Genomic DNA, 27240 nt, shown 5'->3' with positions numbered 1-27240 from the left:
CCACAAGATCACAACCTGAGCCAAAGTCAGATGCTTAACCGACTGAGCCACACAGGCACCCCTGCTGGGCTTTTAAAAATAATTACTGAAGTCATATATTCTGGTTGTGACAAGTGTACTTATGTCAGAGATGTGCATTTTATTTTTAAATTTTTTTTTGTTGAAATATAATATACGGTGTTACATTTGTTTCTGGTTTGCAGTATAGTCCTTGAACAATTTTATGCATTACTCAATGCTCATCATGGGAAGTGGACCCAATCTCCTTCACCTATTTCACCCATTCCCCACCCACCTGCCCCCTGGTAATGGTCAGTTAGTTCTCTATAGTTAAGAGTCTGTTTCTTGGTTTGCCTTTCTTTTCTTCCCTTTGCTCATTTGTTTCTTAAATTCTACATTTGAGTGAAATCATGGTATTTTCTTTCTCGGACTTATTTCACTTATAATTATACTATCTAGCTCCATCCACGTCATTGCAAATGGCTAGATCTCAGTCTTTTTTATGGCTAATATTCCAGTGTGTGTATACGTGTGGGTGTACATACCACATCTTCTTTATCCATTCAGCAGTTGATGGACATTTGGGCTCTTTCCATAGCTTGGTTGTTGTTGATAATGCTGCTATAAACATTGGGGTTCATGTACCCCTTTGAATCTCTATTTTTGTATCCTTTGGATAAATAATAGTACTAAATAGTAATAAATAATTGCTGGATGTAGGGTAGTTCCATTTTTAATTTTTTTGAGGAAACTCCGTGCTGTTTTCCACAATGACTGCACTGTTTTTCATTCCCACCAACAATGCGTGATGGTTCCTTTTTCTCCAAAAACCATAAAATTCCTAGGGGAAAACACTGGCAGTAGTTTTTCAACGTCAGCTGTAGAAATATTTTTCTAGCAACGTCTGCTCAGGCAAAGGGAACAAAACCAAAAATAAATTATTTGGACCACACCAAAATAAGAAGCTTTTGCACAGTGAAGGAAATCATCAACGAAACCAAAAAGCAACCCTACCAAATGGGAGAGGATGTTTGCAAGTGACATACCTTATAAAGGATTAGTACCCAAAATACATAAAGAACTTCTACAATTCCACACCAAAGAGGGAGGAGAGGGAGAGAGATGTGCATTTTAAATTTGATATAAAAAGTCACACCGATGTATAGTGTATGAGAATACCCAACGTCGGATATTACCCATCTTTTACATTTTTGCCAACCTAATGGCCAAAAATAGGTGTCTTGTTTTCACTCGTATTTTCCTATTTAATAGTGAAGCTGCAAATTTCCTACTCATCTGCCATTTTTGTGTCTTTCTCTAGATTATCTCTTGGTATCTTTTAGGTTTCTTTTGGGCTATTTATCTTTTTCATAATCTTAAAAGATTTAAGATTAGGGGCACCTGGGTGGCTCAGTCAGTTGAGCGTCCGGCTTCGGCTCAGGTCATGATCTCACGGTTTGTGGGTTCGAGCCCCACGCTGGGTTCTGTGCTGACAGCTTGGAGCCTGGAGCCTGCTTTGGATTCTGTGTCTCCCTCTCTCTGCCCCTCCCCCATTTGTGCACGCGCACTCTCTCTCACCTCCTCTCAAAAATAAACGTTAAATTTAGAAATATATATTTAAGATTAATCTTTGTTACAGAACCTCTACCTCAGTCTTCAATTTCAGAAAGCCAAATCTGACAGATTTTTTTCTATAAAGACTAGAAAAACATACCAGAAGGGTCTTCCTTGTCCCAAGGTTACAAAGCCCTCTGCCACATTCTCTTCTTGTGCTTTTATAGCTTTAGGTTGTACATCTGCTTTGTTAACCAGTTTATGTTTTACGTATGATGTGAGGTAGGGATTTGCCAGTCCTGTTTTCCTAAATAGATACTCCATTCCCACTTTTCCTCGCCAGCACACGTCATCGGTGCTGGTTTCTTCCATTACGCCGTCTGGCACATGCCTGCATACGTTTATATTCCTTGAACACATTCAACAAGTCTTTCCTACCTGGGAATTTTAGTACAGAGAACAAAAGATCCCTTTCCTGGAGAATTTACCGTCTTTGTTAATATAAAACATGAGATGGAATATAATCTTTTTTTGAATGGCAAGGCTTTGTGTTTATGGAGCAGATCCCATTACCAGAGTGCTTTAAGGGGACGTGACCTGGCCATTAATTATCAAGGTCAGCTTTGTTCTGTGGTGTTCGTATACTTTAGTGTGGGAGGCGGCAGGCATGTCCTGAAGCCCCTGAACCCTGGCTTCTAGTCCCCGTTCTGTAGCTCGACTTCAGGATGACCGCCCCTCCCCCCCCCCCCCCCCCCCAGCATTTCTGGTCTCAACAAGCACTTTGGTTCTATTGACTTGGAAATAGCAACGACCACTGACGGCATCTTTGCGTCAAATGGGAGAGTGCTTGACCTTCTATCTCTTGTCCCTTGGTTTTTCAGCCTGAGAGACACTCTAGTAAGTTACATGGAAACTAAAGAGGGTGAAATTCCTCCTGAACTGGAATTTCAGTTCCCAAAAGAGATACTGCTGTGCAGCTGTGTCCCCGTGTGGAGAATGGCCGCTGAACTGAAGCGAGGTCGGCAGGTGAGGTAGAGTGCTCTGCTCCTGACGGGGGACAGCGGGCTCTTCCCTCGTCTGTCACCAGCCGCCGCCTGGGCCAGGGCGTACGAGGGCGGCTGCTGGCGTGGCTCGGAACTCAAGATCCCCGGGTGCCGTGCCGCAGACAGCTGCGAGAGCCACGCTGTTCCAGGAACACGTGCACATTCCACATCGTTCCCATCGGATTATGGATACTTCCCGGTGGGAGGTGAGAACTGGAGACCCCGGGAAGCTGGGACAGATCACCTTTCGGTTGCCCGGGGTGCCAAGCAGGTGCTTCTCAGCTTCCTGGAACAGGAGCCATCTGTGCCTTCGGCTCGCCAGGTGGAGTACAGCACACGCCCACCCCGGCCCTTCTCAGTGCAGGATGAGGAGGAGGGGAGACGGGGTTATTGACTTTGCTATTTTCTAAATTGTTCTGCACTCACAGAGGAGAATCCAGCTTGATCCTTTCTTCTGTTCCCTCCGACTCTGAGTATTGTGCAAATATTTGTAGGTTTCCAGAAAGGTCTGCAAAAGTGCCAGACCCTTTTTTGTGTCCTCCCAAACACAAGTCAGGGCATTCAGTGCCTTGAGGCCAAACCTCCGAGACCTCACCCGGCCCCCACGGAGAGTCACTGCTGAGCTTCAAGGGTCAGAGCCAAAAAGCTTTCACTGTGGAGAGCGCGGGGCCAAGTCAGGGGCACTTTTCGGGCGTTCCTTCCTCTTTTACACAATGAAGAGACTGGAGTGATGGCCACATTTGCTTCTATTTCTAGAGCTTTTAAATTCCAAATGAAACCTGGTCAATACAAACTTGGATCAAAGGCATGGTTGCAGCATCTTTGTGGGAACTTTTAAACTGTCCGGGATCGTGCTAAATAAACGCGTCCTCCCTCTGAATCTATCTGGTCCTTCCTCCGAATCTCCGCCAAGGCATAAAAAACAGACTCAGAGAGAATATAGAACCAGCTAAGTTTCTGCAAAAGGAAAAAAAAGAGAATAGTCAACTCGATCTGATATGCCACGTTTCTTACTGTGAGGGAAGTGTCTCTTTTGCACAGTCTCCTTGGGTACTGGTGGCCTCTGGACTGACGCCTGCTCCCAGGTGGCTGGGCACCCATCGGCACTGAGATGACCTGAGATGACCTCTGACCAAGTCAGAGGTGACTGCTGTTTACAAGTCAGAGGCGAGTGTCTTCAATATACATTCTGAGTGAGTTAACGACGTGGGCAGCTTGAGATTGCGGAAACGACGCTGCCGGGACCACCGAACACGCTGCGGCCACAGTGGAGGGAGCTGCAGAGGGAACCGTCCTCCGTGCTCCTCAGAGCGTCTGATGAAGGGGAGCACGGTGGCCCGGGCCCCCTCAGTAATTAATCTGATACAACACCCCCTTGAACTTAGTAACCCGTGATTGTTGTATCGTTCTAGACTATGCAAAGGTACCCCCCCAGCCCCCCTAACGGGTTGAGGTGCAGCAGGGAGGGCGCCTGTCCAGCTCGTCGACTTGCACTGGGAATCCCTTTGATTCTTCCAAGCTGGGACGGAGCTGGTGTGGCCCGCCAGGTGCTGCTCTGGTCCCTCACTGTGCCACACCTTAGCAGTGGGAGTTAGGGGTCAATATCTTGCTGTGAATCCTTTTTTGGGGCTGGGAATTTTTCCCCCCACTTTTAACGAAGGGTTTTTTAACTAATATTTTGTTTCGTATGCTATACCTTCAAAGCCTTAATGGTCTTATCTAGATTATCTTGTTTATACAGAAATACACTGGCCTAGCACAAGCAAATGTCAATTTTATTATACTTGTCATACCTGTTTTAATAAACTTGAGTTTTGCTGCTAAAGAATCCTTCTCTCTGAGGGTAGAGCTTCAGTTTATGGCAAGTAGACATCAACTCAGCCATGGGGAATGGTTTTGGGGTGTGTGTGTGTATGTGTGTGTGTAAATGTAGATGCATCCATGTAGTGGAAGGTTCTGGGCAGAAGACGTACACCCCAGTGTAGAAAGTGAGAGGCAAACCTTTCCTCGGGACACAATGATAGCCGAGCGGGGGACCCACAGCTGGCCATCCCTGCCCGGTCTCCAGACTCCAAGCCAGAAGCTTCCGCCTCAGCCTCAGAGGGCGAGCTCCCCATTCCCCGCCCGAAATGCCTTCGCCGGAAGACAGCAGCGCTGCAGCTAACCCTGTCGGAGAGCCCCTCTGTTCACAGAGCGGGGTTGCGAGACGGGAAAACCTTTCCTCTGCAGAAGGAAAGACGGGGGTAACGGGATAAACTGTGAGCTTCCAGCGGCCCACTTACATTCGAGCGGGAAAATCCCCCTTTAGGGGAAAACTGCATTTTCTCTTCCAAATGGAGAGGCTCCTCCAGGAGAGAAACTGGGGGCTTCTAGAGGAGGCCTCGCCCCTGCCGTCAGACTCCTCTTCCGGCAGCTTCTGTTCCGGGCCCCTGGCCGGTCCTCCGCCTCCTCCTCCCGGTTCCCATCTCCGTTCACATCCGTTCGTTTGCACATTTCCCAAATGCACCCCTCCTGCTTCCCGCCCAGGCAGAAACGGCGCTTTGTCTCCTCTTTGTTTCTTTTTAATGTTTATTTTTGAGAGAGAGAGCATGTGCGCCACACGAGTGCACAGGGGAGGGGCAGAGAGAGGGAGAGGGAATCCCAAGCAGGCTCCATGCCGACAGCAGAGGCTGTCAACAGCAAACGCAGGGCTTGAACTCACAAACTGTGAGATCGTGACCTGATCCGAAATCGGACGCTCGACTGAGCCACCCAGGCGCCCTGCTGTCTCCTCTTTAACACCTTACCGTGTGTGTACATTAGCCACTTTTTGTCACGGGCTGCGGGATTCCATCACTTGTTCACGGAGGCAGCCGTGAGCTATGTCGGTCGTTCCCAGAGCCAGGCGGTGCTAACCTAGACACGAACTTCCAGCGATAAGCATTCACCGTGAAGACGGTGCCGGCAAAGGCAATGCTAGGGTTGGTAACGCTGCCCAAGTCTGGGCACGCACGCGGGCCCTGGCACACCTCTGACTTAACAGTCACGCGCTAAGTGAGAAGTTGCTGTGTCGGCGGGGCCTGGAGAGCTACTGGATGGGGCTGAGGGAGAAAACCTGAGGCCCCGAGCTGGGTGACCATCCATCCAAGCCATGGCTAGCATTCGCATCGCTTCCTGCCTTTCTTCCAGTCCCTTCTCAGTCACTAATTAAACTTAGGCACAAGCATTCATGGCTCCCATTTCCAACTGGAAAACCAGCACCAGGAACGCACAGATGCTGAGCATTTCACACATCATCAGGGTACTGGGGACAGCAGGGCCCTGCTTCCTTCTGAGGAGGAAGGATCTGGGGGGACCACCGAGGCAAGAGCAGAGAAATGGAGGAAGGGCCCTAGCCGGAGCCCATGCAAGCTGCCCCGGGACCTTGCACATCCTATACAGGCCTGCCTTCAACCTCGCCCCTTCCTCCACACCCATCCTGATTATGAGGGTGCCCCAGGCCCTAGCATCCCCCTGGCTGCCACTGCCCGCACCCCCAAGCACAGCAGAGCCTCAGCCCAGAGCAACTTGGGCCCCAGCTCCACAGGCCCACGAGCGGCCCCCAGTTACCCAAGCCCAGGGCCTCCTCATCCTCACCGCCCTGTACCATGACAAGGCCGACACAATACATCCCAGATGGCCCCCAGTGTAGGCCTTGGCCCTCCCATTTGCCAGTTCCAGGGCCTTGCACAAGCCCCTTCCTCACCTTCTCTCTTTATAAAAGCAGCCCCCTCCCACGGCCTCCTGGCAGACAGCCTCTCCTCTGCTGTCCTGCCCTGCCTGCTGCTCCCCTGCGGCGTATTCAGTAACCTTCCATCTCCTCTGTTCTGCCTCAGGTGAATTCTTTCACATCCTGTGCCACCGACTCCCACCAATCACTGTCCCACATCTGGGGGCTCCCATCCCATCCAAAGACACCCCATTTAAGCACCACACCTGTGGGTGGTCAAATGCTACATAAAGCCTTTCCTGAACCTCAAACTTCCATATTTCCTCTTGAAATCTATATTCAGACTACAGTTCTTATCCACACACTTCCCCGATTTCCCCTGGGAGAATACAAACCACGGGTCAAATCGCCACCCATCAGTCTCCCTGGCTGCCTTCAGTGCCTCAACTACACCAACCTCTTTTCAACCCCAGGACCCTTACATGTGCTGTGCCCTTTGTGGAATGCTGTCTCCCACTCATCCCCCAGGGCTCCTCTTAACTTCCCCACGGCCAGGGTAAAGTAGGCATCCCCGCCACTCTCACGGCACCGCGCACGAGGCCGGGCACGAAGAGCTCGTTAAATTGAGGAGCCTGGGGTGAGCGTCAACGTGCCAAAGGTGGTCCGTGTTTGGTCTACTGGGCGAGGCTGTGGGCCCACTAGGACCCACCCGAATTCGCGAGTGTGGTCCACTAAGGATTGCGCCGTGCTCTCAAAGCTTTTACGGAAGTCACCGGACCCAAACCCACGAGCCGCGGAGAGGGCAGGTGCTCGGTGATGGGGTCCGAGCGGCTCGGCACGTCCGGTGCCAGAAGCTGAGGGAGCGTGCGAGGTGCCCGACGTGGAAGGTCACCCTGCCTCGCCCACCCTGCACTGCACACCGCGCGCAAGACGCGGGCGGCCGGCACCCCCGGCCTCCCACACCCACCCCCGGGGCACCGGGGGCCGACCAGGCTGCGAGCAAACCCGGCCGTCGCCAGTTATCGGCCGCAGCCCGCGCCGTCTCGAAGCTGCTCTGGTCGCCGCTCGAGCCTTCGTCCCGGTTGAAGGCGCCCGCGCGCGGCCGGGACGGCTCAGACCCGGGCGGGGCAGGTGGGCGGGCGGCCAGGAGCGGGCAGGGCTCCCCGCCGGCCTCCCGCCACCAGGCGGCGGCGTCCGGACCCGGGTTCGCCCACCAGAAGCGCCAAGGCCACGAAAGCAGCAGGGCGCCTGCGCGCGAGTAGCCGGAAGTGACGCCACCAGGAAGGGACGCCACCGGAAGGGGCGTTTGGGGCCGAGCCATGGCTAGGGAGGCGGCGGAGCTGCCTCCGAAGGAGACCCTGTCGCTCTGGATAAGGTAATGGGGGTCGGGTGACAGCCAATTTGCGGGGGCTGGAGCGACTCTGGGGCCGCGGAGGGCTGGGGGGAGGCCCGGCACGCAGGCGAAAGGGCCTTCGGGAGTTGTAGTCGGCGGGGGTTGGCGGCGCTCGCTTCCGGCGCCGCGTCTCGGTGCAGGGGGCCGGAAGGTGAGACCGTGGAGGGGGCGTCCCCGAGGCCGGGCTCCCCGGGAAGCGGGGGGGTGGTGAGACCGGGAGTGCCCCGGGGAAGAGCCTCAAGCCCCGCGGGGCCAGGAGGCCCGCTGGACGTGTGTCTGCCCTCAGGGAGCAAGCCCAGCTGAAGGCCCTCGTGGTGGACCGGGACACGGAGGCGTGGCAGCGGGACCCCGGCTTCTCGGGGCTGCAGAGGGTCGGGGGCGTGGACGTGTCCTTTGTGAAGGGAGACAGTGTCAGCGCCTGTGCCTCGCTGGTGGTGCTCAGCTACCCTGAGCTCGAGGTAACCCCGCGGGGGCCGCCCCGCTCGGGCTGCGGGCTGCGTTAGTGAGAGAGGCGGGACGGGGAACAGGGCCAGCGTAGAACCACGCTTCTCCTTTTGTAGGATCTCGTTAGTCGGTGGGGAAGCCTCTGAAGGAAAGAGAAGGGAGGTAAAAACCGAAGGAGATTCTATGTGCTTGCTGACAAGTGTAAAGGCCCTTGGGGAATCGACCCAGCTTAATATGACGCTGTAGGTTAGATTCTCACCAATCCCCTTTCCCCACTCGGGAGTTCTTTAGATTCCTCACACATGCCATGCTCTGTCTGCCTGCCTGACCTTACATTGGTGTTTCCTGTCCTGGAATATTCTCCTGGCTACCCCCTAGTTGTGTCTCAGGTGCTCCGGTAAGCACCCCTCTCACCCTGCAAGATCAGGAGTTACTCTCAGTACCCTGTCTTTTCTCTTCATTGCCCTGGGATAGGACTGGCGGATCTGCCTCTCCTCCTACCAGAATGTAAACTCCACGACGATAGAAATCAGGTTGTCATGCCCACCAGTTGTAGCCTTAGGCACCTAGCTCAATGCCTGTCATAGAGAAGACACCCAGATACATGAAGGAATGAGCAGTATGCCCGTGATTGATTTGGAGTCAACAGTTCAGGAAGACTGGACAGGGAACGCTTTGCTCTTAGCACACAGCCTCGCCCTCCCTGCTCATCTGCCTGCTCCCCACGACCGCATGTTCCTGCCTCCGTGTCTTTGTGCTTTACTCGAAAGACCCCTGGAGTCAAAATTCAGCAAAAACGTACTGGGCACCTGCCGTTGCTAGGAGCTGGGTATAGCGGGGTGATGGAACCAGAGTCCCTGCCCTCCCAGGTCGCCTGGTCACTTGGTAGGATGGCCTTGGGAATAAGGCATAGACGCGGGAGCCAGACTGCCTAAGTCTTTACCTCCACTCTGCCGCTCCCACTTCAACCCCCTGGGCCTCCATTTCCTCCTTTCTAAATCAAGGATGAAAATACTATTGATAGCTAGCTGTGGTGAGGGATAAATGAGATCGTGCACGGAAAGCAACTGGTTGGCACGTGGTAAGCCCTCAAAAAATGAACATAGCACTGCTAATTCTTAGGACAGCTTCTCACTTTTCAAGGCCCGGTTCACATAGTCCCGTCGGTCTGTCCTTTTCCCTAGCTGCAGAGTTAATCACCTCTCATCCCTGTCCTTGGTCTCGTTGTTACGCAGCGCTTCTGCGTTGTACTCAAAAGTTACCGCACCAAGCCTAGGTTCTCGAGGGTAGGGTGATGCTGTGTTGTCGTGGAGCCCCAGCACGGAGCAGAGTGCCTGCTGCTTGGATGGAGTCGGCACCCGTCATCCTGTGCTCCGGAAGCTTGCACTGGGAAAGGGTTCTGGCAGAGCCTGGCGCAGCGGCTCCCAAACGCCTAATCGCACAGATCTGCCCCGTCAGTCTCCAGAAGCGTGTTTAGAAATACAAATTCCATAGGCAAATCCAGAGACAGAAAGTAAATTCCTGGGTGCCGAGGGCTAAGGAGTGGGATAGATGCGGTGTGAATGTTAACGGAGGTGAGGTTTACTTGGGGGCGGTCATGAAAGTATTCTAGAATTACACGGTTGTACAAGTCTATAAATGACGAGAACGTTGAATTATACACTTCAAACAAGTGAACTTTATGGTAGTAAATTTATCTCAATAAAGTTTTTAAAAAATGTATTGACCCCAGAGCCCCGACTCATTTCCTGAAGAAAAAAAAGGTCTCCCAGTGGACGGCCTGGAAACCCGCTTCTTTAAACAGCATCCCTGTGATTACAGAGCACAGCCGGGGTGGGGAGCACTGAACCACCCTCCAGGCAGCCAGGAGTCCTTTCCTTGGTTGCCCTGGCGGATGGTGGTCTCACAACGCAGCCCGTTCGTAGTTGGACACCCGGTTAGTGTGTTCTTTTCCACGGGAAGCTGAATTGTCTGTGGCGTCGGTCCATCGACTGTGCCTCAGGCGGCAGAGCGCAGGACAGACCTTCCCGCCATCCTCCTCAAATGTAGTTCCTCCCCAGTCCGGCGGAGCTACGTGCAGCCCGAGACGGAGTTTGTAGGGGCACCACTTCATCGACCGAGGTCGAAACCTGCAGACCTTCACAGAGATTCCGACCGTCCACGTGGTGCTCACACGATTGAGTTTTTTCCTTTTTCCAGATCTTTAAGCTGAAAATGTGTGAACGTTGAAAGAATAATACATTGGACACCTGAATAGTCTCTACTTAGATCCGCCTGTTGCCGACTGATTTCTGTGTGTGTGTGTGTGTGTGTGTGTGTGTGTGTGCGCGTGCGCGTGCATGCTGAGGGATTCGAAAGTGTCTCCCGGAGGTGACAGCTCACCTCTGAGCACCTCAGCAGCCCTGTCCCGAGAATGGCCTTCTACGCATGACAGCAGTGTCGTTACCGGACCTCGGAGCGGTCATTATAATCCTATAGCATCACCTGAGTCCCTTTCCACAGCTCATTTCCCCAGTTTCCTCTGAAGTATTGTTTTGTTTTCTGAGCTTATAAAGGTTTAACATTTTTTTAAAGATTTTTTTCACGTCTTTTATTTATTTTGAGAAAGAGTGGGAGGGAGGGAGGGAGAAAGAGAGAACCCCAAGCAGGCTCCGCAGTGTCAACAGAGCCCGACGTGGGGGCTCAGTCCCACGAACCGTGAGATCGTGACCTGAGCCGAGATCGAGAGGTGGACGATCAACCTACTGAGGCCCCTGGTCGCCCCTTAAGGTGTATTTTAAATGCACTCTTGCTGTTAGACCGTGTGGGGAGTGACGGGTTGTCCAGTATGTTGCCTGTGTTTCCTTTACTCTTTTTTCTTTTTTTTTTTCTTTTTCTTTTCACAAGTTTCTTCTTGATCTGGCTTGGCCTTCTGAACATGCGGGGTCAGATTTCCTTTTATTTTTGGAACGTTTTTCGCGTTGTGGTTTTAAGTGCTCTGTTTACTAGTTCGGCTCTCTTCCCTTGTTTTTCTTCTGCAGTCATGAACTCTGGTCTTTCTGTCTTTCTTGTGTTTTTGTGTGTTTCCATTCCAAGTTTTTATTTTTTGCCTTGTGTTCTCCGCGTGCCGTTTAAGAATAGTTCATTTTCCTTGGCCGCACAGCTGGCCAGGGGCGGCATTTGTTTCATCACTGATGGGCTTGGATTATTTCTGTCTGGGTTTGTACGGCCTTTCGCTGCTCATCCAGAGTCGGGTTTAACCGGGTCTGGAGGGCTGGGGTCTGGGTGGCTGGCCGGGCTTCTTAGCTCGTGAGGGACAGTGAGGGGAGGTCGCTCCAGTGAATGGTGTCCTTTCCTGAGGTGAAGACGGGCAGCACGCCTTCTGATTCTTGGCTCTCTTGTTTCTGAAGAGCCTCACACTTCTGACCTTGTTTTCTTCACCACAACCCTGCAGGGCTCTCCTGCTTCTCCCCTCCCCGAGAAGGCCGCTGCTGGCCCTGGGGCCTTCCAGGCCTCTTCCTCCAGGTCCCGGCTGGCCGGGCTGCCTACGGGTCTCGTCCCGTAGGTGCCCCCGGCCTTGCCCAGTGCGCGCCTAGAGCGGGCTCTGCCGTCCCGGGCTGTTTACTTCTGCACAGAGGTGCACACCAACGGTCCCAATAGGCTCATCCCTCGGTTACGCTGTGAGATGGGGTCGGGGAGTGTTTGCCCTCTGCTTGTAGATCTCTGGTTTCTGGAACTTGTGCGGACAGATTCAGAGATAAGCGGCCATCATCCTGTGAGAACTCAGGCCACGCTTGAACTTCACGCGTGTTCCTGTGAAGTCACCCTGTCGTGTGGGGCTCAGCACTCCGGTCTGCTGGGTTCCCTGTGAGTCCGGTGCCGCGGTCGTCGTCACGGGAGACCCTGCCCGCTTTGGGTCACTGGCAGTTGGAGAAGGTTCCCGGGAGTCATTGACAGAGATGCTGGGGCACGTGCCCCCTCCCTCGTGGGGGGCACAGGTGGGGAGAGCCCAGCTTTGGGGGAGGGCTGAAGTTGTGGTTTCGAAAGGGCCCTGGGGCCCTTTGCACCGTCCTGTCCCCGGGAACCCTCTTCTCTTCCAGATTGCCCAGCTCTGAGGCCCTGCCTGTCCTTTTCTGAGTCTCTGAACTCTTTCCACGAAGCTGGGGTTGCCTGTCTTGTGGCTGCTTTCTCTGTGAAGACCCGGCCTCTCCTCCCCCAAGTCCCCTGCTAGTGGGGAACAGTAACATCCTCACTCTGGTGCCGCTTCACACACGTGCTTCTTGTGCTCTGTCTTCTCTGAGCCTCCCCGAAGCCCAGCGGGGGCGGCGTGGGGCGGTGGAGGGGCTCGAGGGGGCCCCGGTGCTCGCCTGGCCACCTCACACCTGCCCCCCCAGAGAGGGAGGCCGAGAGGAGGAGAGTTGGGGGGGGACGGGAGAAGGGGAGGGAGCCGGCGGCAGCGAGACAAGGGCTGCAGGGTGACAGGCTGAAGGCCGGCAGGAGCCGGGGGCCGTGCCTGCCGGTGACCGGGTGCCTGGCGACAGGTGGTGTATGAGGACTGCCGCATGGTTAGCCTGACGGCTCCCTACGTGTCGGGCTTCCTGGCCTTCCGAGAGGTGCCCTTTCTGGTGGCTGCGGTGCGGCGGCTGCGGGAGAAGGAGCCCGGCCTCGTGCCCCAGGCAGGTACCTCGACTCCAAGGAGAGAGACCCTCTCTTTCCACCCAGGAGGGAAGGCCACGTCACCCACTGCAGGCCGAGGTCTCTGACCTCCCTGGAGAGGGTGCGCTTTTGCCGGATCTCCCAAAAAGCCTCCCACCCCCAGAAGTGGTGAGCCCACCCCACCTGCTCCAGGCTGCCCCGGCCTGACGGGGGAGGGGCAGTTCGGCTGGCTGACTGTCACTTGTGGTTCTTCCAGGTACTCCTTGTGGATGGAAATGGGCTTCTCCACCACCGAGGTAACCCTGCCCCCGAAAGACAGGGCCCAGAAGGGGACGGTTCTGACGGTCCCCTCACAGAGGGCTCGCCCCCTGCCCAGGACCCTCTGCTGCCGGCCTGGCCCTGGCCGCTCCCCCCTGGGCTGGCTGTCCTGGTTAGGACCCCAGCCAGTAAAGAACCTGCTTCTTGTCACCCCCGCCTCTTCCCTGCCTGCCCCCTGAGGCCTCCCCTAGCGCTCCATGCTGGCCTGTCTCAGGTGCCCTCGGCCACTCTGGTCCTGACTGCTGCTCAGCTGGCCTGTCCCGCCGCTACCCACCCGGAGCTCTGACAGGCCCACTGAAGCCGGACAGGAGTGCCCGCTCCCCACTGGCACTGGGGAACTTGCCCCCGCCTGGGTGCCGGGGTGCTGACCCCGGAGAGAATGACTGAGGGAGAAGTCACGAGCCTGGGGGTGGGGCCGCACAGGGATCTGGGAAGGGCTGGCATCGGACGTTTTGGCCACTGCCTCGAGAACCCTGGGTGCCAGCGTGTGACTACGCACTGCCTGGCCGGAGCCCCAAGAGTGTGTTGGGAGGGTGACGCAGAGGCCTGGTGGCAGCTGCAAAAGAGAAAGGATGGAAAGTGCCAGAAAGCGGAAGGAGAAACGGGATGAAGTATCATGAGCTAATCAGGCTCCTAATGTCGCCGAAGGGAAGGGGGCGTCCTCCGCCTGGTGACCGTGAAGCGGGGCGAGGGCCACATTCCAGGTCAGGTTGGCCGTCCGCGTCCTGGCTCCCCAGGGCTCAGTCTGCCGATAGGCTTCTGTTTACCTGGGGAGCTGCTGCGGGTTCTGGTTTGTCCCCAGTCTCCACGCTGTCTCTGGTCGCCTTGGCTCACTGCCCCATGAGCCCAGCCTCACCCTCTGCCCCTGTAGGCTTTGGGGTGGCCTGTCACCTCGGCGTCCTCACGGACCTGCCCTGCATTGGGGTGGCCAAGAAACTCCTGCAGGTCGATGGCCTGGAGAACAACACCCAGCACAAGGAGAAGGTGAGGGATGGGGCGATGCCCTGCCCCAGGGGAGGGCAAGGAGAGGGCCGGGGCGCACAGGCTGGGCACGTGCCTGTGCCAGCCCCAGAGCCCGCCCCGTACGAGCCTCTGTTCCCGCCCTTGCCTGCTGGCACCGTCCTCCCCGTCCTGGCTCCCTAACCCGGAGTAAGAAGGACCCACTTTTCTCTCTGCGTGGCCTGTGTGTCCCTCACGGCTCGGGGGTCACGGCAGCAGACTCCCAGGCCGGAGGAGTGCCCTCTGAGCTCTCCCAGCCTCCTGGGCACAGGCTTGCCTCTCCCATCCCCGCTACGCTTGCGGTGCTGTGGTGCCCCGTGTAGGGGAGGGGCCTCAGGTTACTGCGCGCAGGACATTTGGGAGCCCATGTGGCCCTCTGTACTCGTCCCCACCTTCTCCCAGCATCTCCCTCCTTCGGCCCCCTCAAGGCTGGCTTTGGGAATGTGACAGCCACTCCGGAGGGAGCCGGAGACGTGCCCAGCCCCACCGCTAGACGGCTGATGCTGAGAACAGTGATCACGTCTGTCCCACTCCTGCGGGCATTCCCGTGTCTGTGCGGAATAGTTCTGTTGAGTTGACGGGGACCCCAGAGCAAACTGACGTGACTCCTGAGACACTCGGGGGACCAGTCCCCACCCCTAACAAAAGCCTTGCTGGGGTGAATCCAACATGCCTAAGTCCCTCGCGGGAGAAAGAGCGGCAGGCGGTGGTTCCGGCCCAGGTGGCGTCCGTGGACCCACCGGCCAGGCCGGGCGGGTGGGTGCCAGCCTTCGTCCCGGCCTGGCAGCTCCCCCCGTCAGCACCGCGGCCTGGGCGGGCTGCCCCTTCCTGGGCCCCGGGCACCTCGTGCACGGAACAAGGAGGGAACTGAGGTCCGACAGCCTCGTCGGGGTTGGATGCCGCCGGGAAGGCCTCCCGGACGCCGAGCCCGCTGATGGCATGGGGGTGGGCACGGCCTGGGCTGCAGCCCACGCGCAGACTCGCCCGCCCTCTCCTTGCCTGGCGGCTGCGCGGCGTCAGACATGGACAGGCCTGCCCTCCGCCCTTCCCCGAGAAAAGACTTCTTCTGTGTGTGTGTGTGTTTTCCTGTTTTCCAGATAGGACTCCTGCGGGCTGGAGGAGACTCGTTTCCTCTGACGGGGGGCTCTGGGACCGTGCTGGGCATGGTGAGCGGCCAGGGGCCTGCGCGCCACCGAGATGGCACCCACAGAGGGGCAGGCGCCTGTCCGTGTGCACCAGACCCCGTCCACCTCCCCCTGCCACCCTGACTGGTCCTGGGGGGGGGCGGGGGCCTGCGCCTTTCACCCCTGCCCGGCACCCTCGGCTGTGCCGAGGGGAGCTCCGGGCTGCGTGTGCCCCACCCGGCCCCCGGATGCGTGGTCGGCCCGAAGCCCCCAGGGCTTGTCTCTACTGTGCCCTGACTTCGCCTGCCTTGTCCCAGGCCCTGAGGAGCCACGACCACAGCACCAAGCCGCTGTACGTCTCTGTGGGCCACAAGATCAGCCTGGAGGCGGCCGTGCGCCTGACCCGAGGCTGCTGCAGGTTTCGGATCCCGGAGCCCGTGCGCCAGGTGGGTGGGCCGGCATGCGCCTCCTGGACTTCCCTCGACGCAGGCGCCTGTGGAAGGGCCTGATGGCGCCACGCTGGGCCCTGGAGGGAGGGGAGGGGACCAGAGTTCATCCTGGGGCCCTGCTCCGCCCAGGCCCCGGGTCTGCCGTGCTCCACTTCTCCTCGGCCTCCTACGCACCCTACCAGGGTCACTGGGAGAATCTGCTCAGGCGGCACAGTGTCCTGCCAACTCCCAGCCATCCCCTTGGGGGCCCGACCCGCCCCGCTGGCCTGTGGGGGGGAACAGCCGTCCTCTGCTGGGGAGGCTCCGGCTGTACCAGAGTCCTCGGTCAGAAGATTGCAGGATGTGGCTGTGCTGGGCACCTAGCACCTAAAGTGGGGTGGGGGGAGGGTGGGCAGAACTTGGGGGAACAAGGTGGCTCGGCTGGGAAAAAGCTCAGCCTGTAGGAGACGAGAGCTGAGCTCAAGATGGCCTGTGGGCCCGCGTTGGTGAGCTCAGTCGTGACAGGGAGTCTCGTCATAGGTAGGTGTGTGTCCCAGAGAGGCCCATGGAATGAGGACTCGTGAGAAGCTCTCCTCAGGAAGAGACCAGCCAGAGGAGGGGGAAAGGTGGTCCAGGCCCAAGGACCCCCATCTGCAAAGGCCCTGGGGTGGGAAGGAATTTCATGCCAGGAAAGCGAGAGGAAAGTGTCACTGGAGCTGGGACCTGGGAGGCGCGGGCCCGTGATCGAGGCTGCCCGGATGCTGGAGACTCGCCCACAGGGACCCAGCTGTGAGTCCCGGCCTGCGGCTCTGTGGGCGGCTCCGAGGAGCTGGGGGAGCCCGTCTAGAGAACAGGTGCTGGCCTGTGCAGGTTCCCGGTTTAGTGCGGCCACAGGACGGGAGGGCAGGGTGCCTGGAGGTCTCCCTGGAGCCTGCTGCTTCTGCCATCTCCCCATGGCCTGTGCCGGCTCAGCTCTAGGCGGCTGGGCAGAGGAGCCCCGGCCAGACTGCCGAGAGCCAGTCCACACGGCCCAGCGCCCTGGTGACACCTGGCTCTGCCCCGGCCCTGCTGCCCTCGCCTCCCGCCGCCTCCTGGGGACCTGGGACCTTCCCCAGCTGCTGATGTGCAGGGCGGCCTGCAGGGGGCAGCAGTAGCCCACGTGCGGCCGTGGCTCCCAGCCCCTGCTGCCCCGGCACCGAGCTCCCACCAGCCTCAGCCTCCCTGTCCCTGTCCCTGTCCCTGTCCCGGGCTCCGCTGGGTTCCTAGGTCGTGGGTCTTCAAGCTGTGACATTCACGCCCGCCCTCCCCTTCCCTTCCCTGGAGGCCTTAACTCTTCCCTTAACCCTGTCTCTGGGAGAAATCTAGCAACTCTCCCGAGACCCCTAGAGCCAAGAACTCTGTGGTGCTGGCACAGTCCTTCCATGCCTCTCTCTGCCCCCCGTGCGGACAGTGACCCCATCCTTGCAGGTGGAGAATGGCCTGTAAAGTACCTTGGACACTTCCAAGGCAGGCAAGGACTGTGTGTTTGCCCTAGAGAGGAGACTGCCAGGTTCCTGGGCCTGCCCTCCCAAGGGGGAGAAGCAGCCGCCTGTGCCAGGACCCCGCAGTCCCCATCCCCGCTCTGGCCGTGGGGGGAGGGCCCTGTCCCGCAGCCCCGATCGTCTCTTGACCCATATTCATCCTGGGCCACTGGCCTGTCAAGCACTTTGTTCTCTTTGTTACTTCTGGAAGCCCCCAGGAGAGGCTGAGAGAGGGGATTTCGGGCCTGCTTTTTCTCTCCATGGAGTCTGTGAGTCCCCCCACCCCAGGCCATCAAGGCAGCCCTCTGGTGCCAGGCGTGGGCTGTCTGGTCAGGTCGGTCCTGGCTGCTGCAGGGAAAGACAGGAGGGTGGGGGGCTTCCCACCAGAGTATCCCAGTGCCCTCCCCCCTCCTGCCTGCTTGTTCACTCTGGAACAGCATTTGGAGGGATTAACTGCTGTGGCCTGTAGTCTTGTGGCCTGAAGGGGGCTAAGCCCATCTGAGCCAGGATCAGGGGCCTTCCCGAGGCCAGTGCGATCACCCTGCGGAGGGGCCGGTGTGTGGGAGAGGGTTGCATTCCGGCCTGAGCTTCTGTCCCTCCAGTCTGCCTTGGTCCCGTCCGTCACAGTGACTTTGCAGGACTTTCTGTAGACACTTCCCAGGGAGGGGGTCGTAACAGACACGAGCTGGGGAGACAGACTGGCTGGGCTGAGGAGACTCCTCGGAGGAGGGGGTTCAAGCAGAAGCGAAACCTACGGAAAGCACAAGCCACAAACCGAGCACGAGCCGAGCTGCCCCCGGAAACGTGGGGGACGAGCCAGAGCCTCCACCCCAGCCGTGCACTCGGGCCCTGCGGGGACTTGGCCATCACAGGGCCTTGACCGGGGGGCCTGGCAGTGTGTCGCCCACGGGGCTGCAGCCTTTGTCCCTGTGGCGGCCTGGAGTGCCCTCTGTGGGCTCTCGGGGAAGCGAGAGCGCCTCCACCAGGCCGTGAGGTGGAGGCTTGTCCCGAGGCCACCACCTCTCACTGAGCCGCCCTCTCCTCAGGCTGACATCCGTTCTCGAGACTACATCCGCAGGACCCTGGGAGCCCCCACGCCCCCCGCACCAGGGTCAGGACAGGTGAGTGCTGGGGGCACCTGCAGGGGACCGTGTGGGGCCGTCCTGGCGGGATGGCTTCCCCGCGGTGCCGGGAGAAGGACAGAGTCCCTGCTGGGGTGGGACACTGAGGCGGCAGGATGTGGGGCCTGGGCACCCCATCAGATGGACCGGTCCTCGTCCTGGCTCTGCACCACCAGCTCTGGTGATCACACTCCCGGGCCTCGGTTTCCCTATCTGCACGCCAGGCACGGTGATTCCTATGCCGGCAGCTTCTTGTGGGGGAGCCTGGCACGGATGTCACAGCCAGCAGGGGCAGGTTATCTGGCCCTGACAGCAGCACGAGGCGGACACTGTGACCCTGCTTTACACGTGAGGAGACTGAGGCGTGGCCTTGATGAGCAGCAGAGAGGCTCCAGTCGGCGTTTCCTCGAGCTCCTTTTTCCCGAAGCCCAGGGCTGTCCGAGGCCCAGCTGGGCTGTTTTGAGAACGGAGGGACCCCCGAGCTCCCCCAGGGACGGGGGCTGGCCAGCTGGAGCGCACATGGCACGGTCTGCTCCTTCTCGAGTCAGCAGCAGCTGCGGGGACCACGTGGGGAGCACGGGGAACTCTGGGCTGGCTCTGCCTTTGATGCTGCCCTTTCTCGATGTCATCACCAGGAGCCAGAAGGTACAGAGGCCAAAGGGCGGCTCGGAACAGCTCGAAGATGAGGGCAGGCCCCCCGAGGCCCACGGCCAAGGTCCCGAGACAGCAGAAAGCCCCAGACCCACGCGCCCAGCGGCGGCGAGCGTGGAGCCGAGCTGCGCGCAGTGAAACCCTCCAGCCGCCCGGCTTCCCGCTCCTGCCTGGACGGCCACGGGGCCGTGGTGCCCACGGCAGCTGGTGGAGCGCCCAGGCCGCAGGACACACTGGCCGCGCCGCCCACAGGGACGGCCACGGGCCCGGCCACCGCCTGCCCCGTGGTCTGGGTCTCGAGGCTGCAGGAGCTCGGCCGAAGACAGATGTCACGTGGCAGAGCGCCAGACCCGGAAAGAGCGTGACGTGGCTTTCCCAGGGGCACAGGAAGGACGTTCAGGGTTCGTGGGGTTCAGGGTGTCTTTGTTTTTTCTCTAGAAGCACCCCAGGGGGCTTAAGACTGCCCGACTGCACGTGCATTCGTGGCCTCTCGTCCGGCTGCTCCTTCACGTGCACACGCCGTTGCTTTTTTGCCTTCGCGATTTTATTTTCTGGCGTTGGTTTTCACACCGGCGCTTCCCTCGTCTCTCAGGCGGCCGCTGAGTCGCCTCTGCCCTGACCCGAGAGGGTGCGAGCTAGGGCAGCCGGGCCCTCTGCTCGCGGCTGCCCCGCCCGTCTGCCAGCCGGCCTGCTGCAGGCACGCAAGGGGACCAGGGGGCACGCGGGGTGGTCAGGTACCCGATGGGACGGGTGCTGGTGGCCGAGGGGTGGGGCGTCGGGCCCCGCTGCCCTGGCTGGGGCCGTGAGGGCAGGCGGCCCCGTCTGGGAAGCTGGTTGAGCACGTCGCACCCCGACTGCAGGGCTGTTAGCCTGCCCTCACTGCTACCCGCCTGGGGCCCTCCCCTGCGCTCCTCCTGACCCCAGGCCCGACCTCCGGGGTCCTTGAGAGTGCCTCTGGCCCCCTGCTGACCCCTCATCTCCATGTGGGCGGCGTGGCCACACCCACAGCCCCCTGTGCCCCACGGGCCAGCTCGCCCCAGGCTCCCTGCACACTCTGGCATTCGCTGAGAAGTACGACTCAAAGAGGTTTTTCTTGCCATTCATACGTTTTCTTAAGCTTGTTTATTTATTTTGAGAGAGAGGGCGAGTGTACATGAGGAGGGGAGGAGAGAGAGAGCGAATCCCAGACAGGCTCTGCACCGTCAGCACAGAGCTGACGAGGGGCTCAAACCCGTGAACCCTGAGATCATGACCTGAGCCGAAACCCTGAGTCAGACGCTCAACTGGACTGAGCTCCCCGGGTGCCCATTCCTAGTGTTGCTCAAGGAGCCTCTCGTCATGGTTTAGACGACCCAGACACGTACGGAGGCCCTGGGTGTCCACACTCCCTGTCCCCTCCCCGGTGTCGCCTTCATTTATGAGGAGTGAGTTCTTGTCCAAGGCCTAGACCCCTGGTGGAAACGGGGACAGTGAGCCGGCGGGCTGCAGTTGGGGCCGCACCCTGCTCTGCCTGTGCCCCTTGGGAGGCCCGGTGGCTGCAGGAGGCTGAGCCGGGCTCCCCACTTGAGGGAAGCAGGGCCGCCCCAGGGCGGGTGGGGCTGTGGGTCCCCCCCCCCCCCGCCCCGGGTGCTTCTGGGCTCTCCGCCGTGGCCCGGCGGGGTGAGCAGGTCCCAGCAGCTTCCACAGGTGCCTTCAAGGGGACTCCCGCACGTGGGAAGGGCCAGGCCAGTCTCTGTCCTCCTGTCTTGCTCCCCCCTCCTTTCTCAAGCCAGCTTCCGCTTCTGCCGGCGCTGGGACCAGGACCCCTGGCTCCCGGGTGCTGTGCCCCTGACATCAGACCCTGCGCCCCAGCACACGCAGCTGTCATCTCACCCCTGCGCTCGGTGCCCCGGCTCTCACTGCTTTGGAACTGAGACACGGGCTGTCCCTCGAGAAGGCGCGACACGCCTTCGGGAGGAGCTCTGAGGCTGCGACCTCGCGCTCGGAGCCTGTTTCTGCCCGGGGTTCCGAGCAGCCCGGCTTGGGTGGATGGAGTAGGAGAATGTCTGTAGTCTGTCACCCGGTGCTGGGCACGCTTACCCGGAAACCCCGCGGGAGGCCAGCAGCCCCGGGGGCTCGGCACCTCGCGTACCTGCCTGCGTTCCCCGCGAGGCCCTGGTGAGACCTGGGTGCTGGGAGGAGGGTCCGAAGCAGGACAGGGAGGGCTGGCAACGGAGTCGTGGCCCTGCCCCACAGAAGGGCACAGAGGTCCGGGCAGGCTCCGCATGGTCCCAGAGGTGCCCAGTTTCCGCCCCCACCCCGGTCTCCTCCCCTCGGCAAAGAGCAGGCCAGAGCCCGGAGAGGACCTTCAGACAACTCACCCGACTCGTTTATGTTTTGAAATTCACGTCCCGTCACCAAAGCTGCCACTTCAAGCGCATTTAAGTTGTACGAAGCGGTTTCTCGTGTATTCAGACCTCGTGCCGTCGTCACTGCCGTCTAGTTCCGGGGCTTTCCATCGCCCCAGAGGGGCCCGGCCCAGCAGGCCCTGGGGCACCGGGTCGCACGCCGTGCGGCCCTTGCGCTGGTTTCCGCCAGGTCTCGGGCCCAATGTTCTCAGCACCAGGTTCTCCCGCGTCGCACCGTGGAGCAGCGCGTCTCTCTGCGGCCAGGCGCTACCCCCTTGTAGGGACAGAGCGCCACCGGCCTCCGCCCCCCGCGGCACCCGGCTCTCTCTGTTCGGGGCCCTCAGGAACAGCGACGTACGAGTCTCTGTGTGAGCTGTGTTTGCGTCGACTCGGGTCTGCACCGGGGAGGGGGCTCTGGGTCCCGCGGCAGCTGTGTGTTTACCTTTCTGGGGAAGAGCCAAGGCTGTCTTCCAGGGCGGCCCGGCTGGCTGTCCTCGTGGCCGTGAGGCGGGGTCTCGTGGCTCCGACCTGACGTGGGGCCGCCTGTCGGCGTGACGGTTGGCCTTCTGTACGTCTTTCCGGGAGACGTGGCTGCCAGGCTCCTCCCGTGCCCCGTCCCCCACCCCGTGCGGACGCACGCGCTCTCCCCCGGCCCGGAAGGGGCCCTTCCGGGGGTGCTCGGACTCCACGGCGTGTGACACGTCCGGCCTGTCTGTGCTCGCATGCTGCTGGTGCGTCTGGCGTCACGTTTAAGGAGCTGCTGCCTAAGTCCCGCGAGTCCTTTGGCTTCAGCCCTTACGTCTGGACCCTGGGCCCACTTTGATGACACGTCAGCGTTTACGGACGGCTGTTCCGGGCCCCTGGCAGTTCCTTGCCACTTTCAGGGCCGGCTGTCCACTTCTGCACAAGGGCAGAAAAGGGTTCTGACGGGCACTGCGCCGACCGCCTCGCGGCGCTCGCTCGGTCCTGCCGTCCCGCGCCTGGGCAGCGATTTCACGGACACCTCTGTCAACTTCTTTCCACTTCCTTTCGTGGTTTTCAGCGTACGAGCCTTCACTCCTTTGGTCAAATTCTGTTTGACGCTATTTTACCGGCTTTGTTTTGGGATTATCCATTCCTAGTGTGTTCACGAGCGTATAGGTTTTCGGGGCGCCTGGGGGCTCAGTCAGTTGAGCGTCCGACTTCGGCTCGGGTCACGATCTCGCGGTCTGTGGGTTCGAGCCCGCGTCGGGCTCTGGGCTGACAGCTCGGAGCCTGGACTCTGCCTCGGATTCTGTGTCTCCCTCTCTCCCTGCCCCTCCCCCACTCACTCTCTCTCAAAAATGAATAAAGATTTTTTTTTTTTAAAAAGAAATACATCTGGCTTTTGTGTCTTGTATTTTGCAACTGTGCTGTGGTGCGTTGGCTGTAATTGTGTGTGCGTGTGCCCGCTTCTGTGCACACGCACGTGTGTGCGCACACACATTCTTTAGGGTGTTTTCCACGTAAGATCATGCCACGTCAGAGAGAGGTGGTTTTACCTCCTCCTTTCCCATCTGAATGCCTTTTCCACCTTCTCCCAGCCTGACGGTCCAGCTGGAACTTCCAGGACAACGTTGAATAGAAGTGGCTATTCTGGCTCCTGACGTCCTTGTCTGGCTCCTGACTTTAGGGACAAAGCTCTTGGTCTCTCCCTGCATGTGCACACAGGTGGGCACACACACTTAACACACATGCACACGCACACAGCGACGAGCACAGACGCCCTTTATCGGGTTGAAGGAGCTCCTAGTTTCTCTGTGTCTTTATCACGAACGGGTGTTGGATTTTTTGAAACCATCGAAATGATTGTTTTCCTTCATTCTGTTAATGTGGTGTGTTACACGGGCCGATTTTCACATTTTGAGCCGTTCTGCATTTCTGGAATAAATTGCACTCGGTCATCATGTACAGTCCCCTTTACTATGCCGCTGGGTTTGATTTGCTAATGTTGAGCTGAGGACATTTAGATCTATATTCGTGAGGGTTATTGGTCTGTAGTTTTCTTGTGATGTCTTTGTCTGGCTTTGATATCAGGGTGACACGGGCCTGCAGGAAGAGAACCCACAGCAATGTGGGCCCGTCAGCCCTTCTCACGGCCAAGCAGGGCACCGAGCACGGGTCAGAGACGAGACGGAGACTCACAGCCCATCCGCCCTGGGGATGCCGGCGTGGATACAGCCAGCACTTCTCAGAGGGGGGTCGGCTTAGGGGAACAGGGTGCAGGGGTCCGGGGTGGGCCAGGCTGGGAGCTCAGGTGGAGGGGCCGAGGTGGGGACCTGCCAGGCCAGGGGTGGGTGTGGGGAGGGGGCTCCCAGGTGGCATGTCCTGCCCACCCCACCCCCACCCAGGAGCTCTCTCGCCCCAGCGCAGAGGGCACGTGGGGGCCTGCGTGTGGTGGTGTCTCAGATCCTTCCCACGGAACCTTAAAAATAGGGCCGAGACGGTGGTCAATCTTCACAGACCACAGCCTGCCCCAGAGCCAAGAATAAGTCCGAGCCACTCAATAATTCAAGTCAGATCCAAATAGACTTTCCTGTTAACCTTCCCGAGGCCCCCACCCTGCCCAAGGGCCGGGAGTAAGAGGCTCCCACGAGGTGGGTTGGCCTGGACGTTGTAGGTCTCTTCACTTTGGGGACCCCAGCCTATGCACCCTCCCCTCTCTTGGGGCAATCAGAAATGGGGAACACCCAGGGCTGGGAGTGGCTCTTTGTGATCAGGCCAAAGCAGGGCCTCAGGGAGGAGGTCCTAACCTGCCCCGAGCACTCCCTCCCCTAGCCACCCCCACACCTCTCTGGCCACAGACATTGGCCTGTGTGAGCCCGGTTTTCTGCCAGGCTTCTCGGCACCTTTGACTGCCATTCACCCCTCCTCCTAGGCTCCTGGGGTCCCAACCCTCCAGGGCCCAAAGGCCAGCCTGGGCTCCAGTGAAGCCAATCCCCCCCCAACTCAGGCCCCAGTCACTGGTGTGCACGTACCCCTCAGGGTCTGTTTTCCTGCCTCCTCCTGGGTGGGCCTTTAGGGCCCAGTGGGAATGGCTGGGGACAAGGAACCAGGGTTCCTGGGTTCCAGCCCAAAGCTTCTGCACTCGCTGGGGGAGGGGAGCCTCACTGACCTGGCCCACCCACTCCAGGTTTGTTCTGGCCCCAGCAGCCCCTGCTGCACCACCCTGGCCAGGCCCTGCATGGAGTTTTACCAAATTATTAATTAAAGGCACAGACACGCGGCAGCACTGACATCCAAATGAATAGCATGCTGGGTAATTAGACGGGGTGTCATGGGAATGATGGAGCACAGCCCGGTGTCCCCAGTTCACCTCCCCAGGAAGCAGGAGCGACTTCTGGCGGCTTCCTACCACCACAGGCGGCACTGGGGGCAGGGCTGGGCCCCCCTCCGTCTGATTGTTCCCCACCCAACAGGCAGAAGAATGGACAAGGGGACAGTGAAGGCAGGAGATAGGCGAAGAGTCCGAGGTGGAGGGAGGGAAGTGGGGGAAGCCAGCGGAGGGCCCCTGCGAGGGCAGGGAGGAAGGCCAGGCTCCAGGACGTGGGGGGGCTGCCCCCCCAAAAGGAGGCAGCTCCCTACGCCCTTCCCTGGGGTTCCCGGGAGTATGGAGCAGGCTGGAGTGTGTCTGCGTTATAGTTGTTTGAATTCCACTTGGTTTTTCACCAAAGTCATAAATGTACGTGGCTTAATCAAATATCTCTGTAAGACTTGCCACGAAAAACCAGCCGCTCCGTACCCACCGTCTCTCCTGATTTCCCCTTCTCAGAGGCAAAATTTTGTTATTTTAGTTAGTTTGTTTTGGTATTTACTTCTAAATAACGTGCTAACGTTGCTTTTCTTTCAGACTTGGGTTGCTTTTCTTTCAGACTTGGAAATCATCCACTCACTTCCTGCTGTTGAGAGTTTGTTCACACACACACACACACACACACACACACACACACACACACACTTTTCTTCCACCCATCTTCTCATTTTGGCTGAATCATAATTCAATGTATGCATTATTATTTCTTTGCACATACTACTCACAGCTGAGTAACGTATTGTAATTACATCTTTTTTCTTGTACAACCTCTTGTTTTTCCTGGACTTAATAACTGCCTCGTGCTTTGGGTTTGCTTTATTTTCTGTGTACTTATTACTTATTCATCCCCAAACCCTGTAACAAAAATACAAATCTCTTTTCTGGTATGTTAAAAACATCAGGCCATCTATAAATTTGGTTTCTTTCTTGGAGCCTGTGGTAGACAGCCTCCAGGATGGTTCCATGAGAAACCACGCGAGACAATAGATCTTTGTTCTGGGACAATTTTACATATTTTTAAAATTATTGTTTTTTTTAATTTTTGAGAGACAGTGTGTTCACTACTGGGGGACGGGCAGAGAGAGGGGGACAGAGGATCTGAAGCGGGCTCTGTGCTGACAGCAGAGAGCCCAACGTGGGGCTCAAACTCGCGAACCACAAGATCATGACCGGAGCCGAAGTCAGACTCTTAACCGACCGAGCCACCCAGGCGCCCCTGTTCTGGGATAATTTATTACACAGCAAAAGACAACTAACTCAGAGCCATTCCTCCCATATCCACCTGTCCCAGTTGCCTTGTACCCCTGCTACACATCCATCACCAAGGACCTCTCTCCACCCTCGTCTCTCCTGTGCCGAATCCACCCTCCTTCGTGGATTCTGAAGCCCTTTATTTGGGTCTGCTCCCTTGTATTGACGGTGTGCATCATCTAGTGGCTTCTTGAGAACAAGTGTATGAGAGCTACAACCCCGCCCTTGCCCTCACCCCAGTAACTTGTGCCCCCCTCCCTCCTCTGGGCCATGAGGCCACCGCTGTCCTTGGTGCTGAAGCCGATGCCGAGGTGTCCCTCTGTGCTGCTGGTCTGGGACGCTGAGGGCGCCTCTGCCCTACTTTTACTCCTCTCTCACCCTGCTCCCCTTCTCCCGAGGCCAGATACTGCGTCCGTCCTGAAAAATCCCCTTCCCTGCCAGCCCTGGCCTTCTGTCCAGGCCTCCCCTTTCTGCACCAGGCTGTCTTCCTGTCCAGGCCCCTGATCAGACCCCACACAGGTTCTGCAGATGGGCTCGACTCCTGGGGTAAGAGCCCAGAGGGGTTTGAGCTGAGAAGCCTCCAGGGTACATGTGACAGAACCCAACACAAACCATCTTAGGTAAAAACGGACTTGTTAGTTCACTCTGGGGGCACAGCTGGCCGCACCACATACCTGCTGGAGCCAGGGAGTGGAATCAGCCCCAGTGCACCTATGGAAGGGGGTTCCTCAGCAGGCCGAACACGGTCACCAGAAGGCACGCCTGGCTGGGGAAATGGGAAGGGACCTTCTCAGGAAGGTGCAGGGGCTCTGGGATCTCTCAGGACACTCTGTTCCCAAGGCCCTAGAAAGCGTCGTCTCTGCCCAGTGACGCCCCATCCTGTCTCTGGGTGTTCTCTTCCAATGCCAGCAGGAAACAGCGTGATTAAGGCTCCATTATTAACTTGCCAATCTTGTTTCTGGGGCACAGACGCTGACGGCTTAGGGGACCTAGTTGGCATATAACGAGGTCTCCATGACAAATTACTTGGGTATCAATTAACTATCTAGGGAAATGTCAAGCAGGATCTGTCATGCTGGTAGCGGGGGATAGCCAATTAACCTGGAGCGGTTAATCCGATCCCCAGCAGTCACCTGCCTCCGCCTCCAGCAGGGCTCAGAATGAAGGAAGGGGCCTGCATTACCCGGGTGGGCGGGGCCTGGCCTCCACCTCCCCAGGATGCACACGTCTGCAGTCACGCTGGGGAACCTGGGTGCATGGCCCTGGCCTTGCAGCCTGTCTGTCCATCATTCATTCATTTTACAGCCACCTGCTGGGTCAGGCCTTGACTGGTCACCTCCGGTGGGGGGTGGG

At 58.4% G+C, this 27240-nt stretch overlaps 2 protein-coding genes and 1 long non-coding RNA gene across 4 annotated transcripts in view; 2 read left to right on the top strand and 1 right to left on the bottom strand.

Annotated features, from left to right (window-relative positions):
• RNF213 (ring finger protein 213) overlaps positions 1-3477 on the top strand; it is a 101731-nt gene extending 98254 nt beyond the window's left edge. The window contains 1 exon segment of the mRNA XM_053892628.1: positions 2436-3477. Within this exon segment, the coding sequence (XP_053748603.1) occupies positions 2436-2589 (154 nt within the window). The 3' untranslated portion in view covers positions 2590-3477.
• LOC109276808 (uncharacterized) lies at positions 1602-7565 on the bottom strand. The gene is made up of 2 exons (XR_002084847.2): positions 3746-7565; positions 1602-3713 (listed from the first exon to the last, which is right to left on the bottom strand). It is a non-coding gene; the product is annotated as an uncharacterized LOC109276808 (long non-coding RNA).
• Positions 7560-20021, top strand: ENDOV (endonuclease V). Of its 2 annotated transcripts, XM_053892629.1 has the most exons (8): positions 7560-7660; positions 7965-8136; positions 12643-12777; positions 13014-13053; positions 13947-14059; positions 15172-15240; positions 15516-15644; positions 18193-20021. In XM_053892629.1, exons 1-8 carry the CDS (start codon positions 7605-7607, stop codon positions 19054-19056), a joined length of 1578 nt encoding a protein of 525 aa, XP_053748604.1. In that variant the 5' UTR covers positions 7560-7604; the 3' UTR covers positions 19057-20021. The 2 variants fall into 2 exon arrangements, with proteins under 2 accessions (XP_053748604.1, XP_053748605.1); XM_053892630.1 differs by lacking the exon at positions 12643-12777 and having other exon boundaries at positions 7572-7660.
• The last annotated feature ends 7219 nt before the right edge of the window (positions 20022-27240 follow it).

Source organism: Panthera pardus, unplaced genomic scaffold, assembly GCF_024362965.1.
Source record: "Panthera pardus isolate Hobbes unplaced genomic scaffold, ASM2436296v1 HiC_scaffold_3, whole genome shotgun sequence".
In the NCBI taxonomy this organism is placed as follows: domain Eukaryota; kingdom Metazoa; phylum Chordata; class Mammalia; order Carnivora; family Felidae; genus Panthera; species Panthera pardus.
Note: the sequence above shows the minus strand (reverse complement) of the source record. Positions and strands in the feature narration are given on the sequence as shown.